General features: G+C 40.8%; 1 protein-coding gene across 1 annotated transcript; it reads left to right on the top strand.

Annotated features, from left to right (window-relative positions):
• The first annotated feature begins 3,639 nt into the window (after nucleotides 1-3,639).
• LOC130474259 (forkhead box protein G1-like) lies at nucleotides 3,640-4,650 on the top strand. The gene has a single exon (XM_056845800.1). It carries the CDS (start codon nucleotides 3,640-3,642, stop codon nucleotides 4,648-4,650), a length of 1,011 nt encoding a protein of 336 aa, XP_056701778.1.
• The last annotated feature ends 1,306 nt before the right edge of the window (nucleotides 4,651-5,956 follow it).

Below are 5,956 nucleotides of genomic sequence, written 5' to 3'. Positions count from 1 at the left end.
TTCATTTGGTTAAGTAAGAATTGCCAAGTGTTTGGGTAGATCTTCATGAAGATCCAACTTCATACAGAGGGAGAATTTTCATGGAAATGTTTTTTTCCTCAAGATCATTCAAACTGTGATTGCAGCACAAATCCCAAAGCTCTGAAATGTAAGTAAAATTTTAATTCTTGTAAATTTTGAAATGCTAAAGGCAGCTTCAGAATTGGTCAGAAGCTACAGTAATACAAAATCTCATGTTTCTCTCTCTCTGCAACTGTTTCCTCTTGTTATTCTTTTCATTTACAAACATTTATTTGCTTGTTTCTACCTTTGAACTTAATATCTACAATTCCTTTTCCCCCCTTTCCTGTGAACTACAAATCCCACCAATTTAATTTTAATTGCATCTTTTATTGTTACTAACAATAAAAATTTCTTATCTTTAAAAGGCAAATACGGAAGAAATTTAAGAGGATTGCAACCGGAAGATTATTTCCTGTTGTTCAAACGGCAGAAGTAGTTGCAGATTTCTCTAGATCCTGGTCTTATCCACCGAATTAAAGAAATTTGGAAATGTATTTAATTAAAGAGATAATTTACCTGGATACTGTTTGGATATTTTCACTGCATTCCCGAGAGACAGAAGAAACTGCCAGTGGATACATTACAGCAACAACTTTTGATCATCGCAAGATTCTGCAGTTGAAAAACATTACCTATTATTCTTTACTGGTTGTCAATAGTCTGGCATATTGTTACAATTATTAAATGAAAGTAGCAGGTAGGATAGAATGAGAGATAACAGACAACTGAAAAAGAGCAGAGATTCCCATTGATTTGGGAAGAGAAATTACCGAGATCAAAAGTCTAAAAGTTATTGTTAGATATTGTTAGATTGTTAGAAAAAAAACCTGGGCTACTTCTATGAATTTTGGGAAGCAATGATCAAGATTTTAAAAACCACACATGTATTTTCAAAAGAAATGAAATATTCCTTAGTCTGGAAAGGTTTCAGGAAACTGAATTCAGGTTAATTATCTACTGGATTTCAAGTACCGTAGTTTGTTTTGAAACACATAAGAGAATGTTCTTGTCCCAAACGTTTTGTGGACATGATGAAATTCCACAGGGTAACAATTGTAAAAATTAAATACCATGAACAAATTATTATTGCAATGATTATTGTGGATATCAATGCTTTTATTGCATTGTCCTATGCCTTATTATCCATTGTGTATAGTATACCTGCCGATAGTTTGTTGTTCATATTGCTGTTGGGTAATTCTGTAATCCTAGTCCAGTTTAAGTGTTCGTTGGTTGTTTTATGTTGTCTGATGGCACTGTTTTATATCCTGTAATCTGCCTTGAGTTGCAGCAAGAAAGGTGGACTGTAAACCAAGAAAATAAAAGAATTAAATTAAATTAAATTAATACATTTTGTTTAACCATTCTGGTTTAAACCTGGCTTTAAAATCTGAATAGAAAAGTGAGTGAAAATTCATCCATGAAAAATAATTTAAAATCAAAATTCAATGAAACATATTCAGAATTGTGTGTCTGTGGTTTAAATCTGAAATGATGTAGAAATATCTGACGTGAGCTATCAAAACACAAATGCTCAAATCCAGGCAGTTAATAGGGATGCTAACACATGGAGACTGATCTATGAATAAGAAAGTCTCCAGTGTGAATCTCATCTCTGCCACAAACATCACAATTGGCTTATTATATACATTTTTTGCCTATTTCACAAACGGTTTATTGTACATAGCAATGCTGTCTTGCAATGTAAAATCACAATATTTGTTAAAAACCCAATTAGATCAACTCCTTTTCTGCAATTTAGCATCTTGTGGATACACTGAGAACTGACCCCTAGCAACACAAACTGTGCATTGTGCAATTTTTATGTGATACAAACATTTTCAGTGTTCAGCTATAGATAAATAAATATAAACGGCAAAGACATAACCCAAGAAATGCCTCTCTTAGAGATCCACAAAAGGGTCAAAAAAGGAGGGAATACATCTGCTGTGAACTTATTGGGTAGCCATTGACTTTCAGCCCACCCTCCTAAATTATGGAAATAAGACTGTCCTATTTTACAGGGCTGTTGTATAGATGGCAACAAGATAATGGGTTGAGTGTATTTGAAGTACCTTGAATGCCTCAGATAATGATAAATACTACTAGGAGCTACAGAAAAGAACCAGGGATTCTATTGAATCCTGAAAGGTTTACTATTTAAATTGATTTAAATAATCCACTTTACTACCTCTACTTCCAAAGAAAATAATACTGCAGATGCTGCTGTGTTATTACCAATTTTAAATAGTTTGATACTGAAGACTAATTTTAAATTAGTTGTTTTAAATGTATTAGTTGTTTTATATTTTAATATTTTAATTTCTTATTCACTACTGGGGTGGGGAACGGGTGGGAGGAATCCCAGTTTGGGTTCAAAGGCAGGACGAAAATGTCAAGATAAATACATAAATGAAACAAAAGCAGCATAATCATCTTTTAAAACATACACATTAATATTTCTTGGGAAACTGTAAAAATACAACATTGGTCAGATTGCACACAATTAATTATTCAATATGTTTTAAAGCAAGGGGAGAGGGGTTATTTCACAAAATTAATTCAATCTGTCCCCTGGGATTTGGGAAGCTGAGACTGTCAGGCACTGCTGTGTTTGTAGACTTAAAAAAAACAAACCCTAAAAGTTAAATACGAATTTCCTTAAAATCCCTTTCTCGGATCTTTTCCAAGCTCTGTGTTCTGGATCGAACCAAAGGAACTATTGGAATAAATCTAATAAATATTAGATTTATTCAACACCACTTGATGAGTGTTGAACTTATTTTGAGGTCTCTTTTATTAATAAATCAAAACCCAGATAAATACCCCCTCCTGATGATGTCAGCCATCCAGCTGGCTCCTCTATTAATTACTCATGAAAATAAGAAATGTTAAGTATGAACGAGACGAGACAGTGTGTTAACCAAGGAATACATGGGCTCCAATCTTCACCCTGCAAAGTCCTTGATCCACTATCTCTCAGACTTATCTATTTCACAGGGTTGTTGTGAGGATAAAGTGAAGAAAGGGCTGGATTAATAAATGAATACTATGTTTTAGATTGAGCAAAAAATAATATTTACAGTTGGGGGGAACAGAAGAAACCCGTAACAACAATAGGAAATCAATATTGGGTTAAGATGGCAACTAATATCAACACGATTTAGGGATTTCAGGGGAGGAGTATGGAATTAACCTCTATCAGATTAAGATTTGGCTTGTGGATCACGCCAACGCTGACATAAATAAGAAGAAATATCTGCACCCATGAGCTGTGATCAAAGCTAGAGGAGTCCAGTCAGTTCTGCTACTTGGAGGGGAATGAGGAAACTCAGGGCGTGGCCAGCAAAGCTGTCAAGACAGGATTGGCTAAAGACCGAGATGGCTCGCCACCTTGATTGGGTAAAACACGGGGGAACTCGGTGTTGGGAATGGTAGTGGTTGATAGGGGAGTGGCTAATTTGCCCGAGTGTTAAGCAAAATCTCCCGCTGATTTGCTGGACACGTTGTCCGGGACAGTTGACTGTTGTGTGGATCCAAGAAGACCCAGCTAAAGTCCAGCCTTTTTGGTCAGCAATGGAAGGGTTAAACGCAAACAGCTGGGTCCTGAAATCTCCCTTCAGCATCACCAACCTCCTCCAAGATGTGGCCTCAAACGAAACTCCTGAGGGACCTCTGTCATCACCACCAAGGGAAGAAGGGAGCATAGCGGCAGCCGGCGACCAACTCGAGAGGCTGAGAAAAGAGGATCTTTCTGGGGAAAGGAGAGGGAAACATGAGAAGCCGCCGTTCAGCTACAACGCTCTGATTATGATGGCCATCCGACAGAGCCCAGAGAAGCGGCTGACACTCAACGGCATCTATGAATTCATCATGGGGAACTTCCCTTATTACAAGGAGAACAAGCAAGGGTGGCAGAACTCCATCCGGCACAACCTCAGCCTCAACAAATGCTTCGTCAAAGTGCCCCGGCACTATGATGACCCCGGCAAAGGCAACTACTGGATGCTGGACCCTTCCAGCGAGGACGTCTTCATCGGAGGCACCACCGGCAAGCTGAGGAGGCGGTCACCTGCTTCCCGGGCCAAGCTGGCCTTCCGGAGGGGAGCCAGGCTAGCTTCGGCTGGGATGACCCTTACTGGATCCTTCTACTGGCCCTTTTCCCCTCTCTACGGCGCCGCCTCAGCCTACCTGGGCCCTCACCCCGGCTCTTTCTCTTCTGTTTTCTCCCATCAGGCTATAACTCCTTCAGGAACGCACATACAGATGGAAAGCAGTGACCATTCCAACAGCCGTCAGTACACTGCCACAACAAATCTGGCTTCGGCCTTGCCCTATGGCTTGTCTGTGCCTGAGCGCCTGAACTCCAGCTCTGTCAACTTTCTGACGGGTCAGGCAACCTACATCTTCTCTCAGAGACACCATCACGCCTTGCCAATTAGTCCACCGGCTGGCATCCCTGCCAAATGCTCCGGAGATCTCCTCAGCGGAGTCCCCCCAGCTTTCCCCGGACGGCTCTCTCCGGAGTTCCCGAGCTACTTCGCTTGTCAGAATCAAGCAGTTCCCTTCAGTCCAACCCTGCCTTGATTATACTCTTCACTGAAAGAAGCATCTTGGTCGTTGCTACTTAAGTCCAAGCAGCCTCTGTGAATCGAAGACTAATACAATGGGATGCACTGTGGTCTGCACGGTATTGCTTTCCACAGACTGTGAAAAACTCAGGAGGTGGACAGTTTTCTCCACTGTAATCCATGCGTTTTTTTCTCACTGTAATTTCTGGTGTAAGAGACCTCAGACTCCATCTGGGAGCACCAACATGAACCTACGTCTTCTCATGCATCTTGTTAATATCCTAAATTGGAAAAGACTGTGTATTTGACTGACGAGAGCCTGCATTTTTCTGACATATACACAGTTCAAACTCTTCTTTGCGTCTGCGACTGGAATCAAGGCTGGAACTCTGAGGCTCAAGTGAGACGAGACTGCCTCAGAGGGTACTAGCCAGTAGGACTGCCATAAATTGAGAACATCTACAGCAGAAGGTGTTTTTACTAACATTCTGAAACAAAGATAAAACCCCTGGAAAGGCACAAATTAACACGGATACCACCTGGTAGTTGCAGTTTTATTTTACTACGGATCTAAGACATTTTCTCATGTTGGATGTATGAGCCAAAGAGATGCTGAATACACGCTCAGCAAAGTTCCACTTTTGCTAGGCTGTGGTTCATGCATTAAGCTCAGTGCCATCATAGACAGAGATACTCCTTTCTAATCCTGCTGGCTTTGTAGGCTTAGAAAGGTGGAACTCCTCTTCAGGTTGGCACTGTAAGGCTACGGTCCTCAGCAAGGCTCGCTTTAAAGTAAAGACATTTAGGACTGAGGAGCCAAACTTGATAAGGCTAAGACATGTTGAGAAGGCATCTTCCAGACTTATCCTGTGGGTGTTAATTTATACAGCATCATCCGTGTTAATGATGCTTTACAGTGTTTCATAAGCAACAAATGCCAGGTCTTGGCCCCTAGGAGCTTACAGTATAAATTTCAACAGGGCATCGGCCGCTCAGCTTGGATCTGGCCAGAGGCAATGATGGTGAGCAAGCTCATTGCTGAGTGGCCTCTGCAGTGTGGGTGGCTCAGCTCAGAATACTCCTGGGTCATTTCAACTCAGACTTCATTCTTAGCCTGTTGTCATCTGGAGCTGTACTGCAAGATCAGGAATGCCAAAAACACCCCAAAGAAAAACCATGCATCTTTTCTTCACTGAGAAGGCAGCAGTGCAGCTTTATCACCCTGCGTTGGTCCTTGCGGTGTTACATGGAGCCTTTCAAGTTGCTGAACCGCACATCTATAGATTGGATATTTCAGAAGTGCACAACGTGCAAACCGCCTT

The sequence above is a fragment of the Euleptes europaea genome, chromosome 3, assembly GCF_029931775.1.
Source record: "Euleptes europaea isolate rEulEur1 chromosome 3, rEulEur1.hap1, whole genome shotgun sequence".
NCBI classification, from domain to species: domain Eukaryota; kingdom Metazoa; phylum Chordata; class Lepidosauria; order Squamata; family Sphaerodactylidae; genus Euleptes; species Euleptes europaea.
This window is presented reverse-complemented; position numbering and strand designations above follow the sequence as displayed.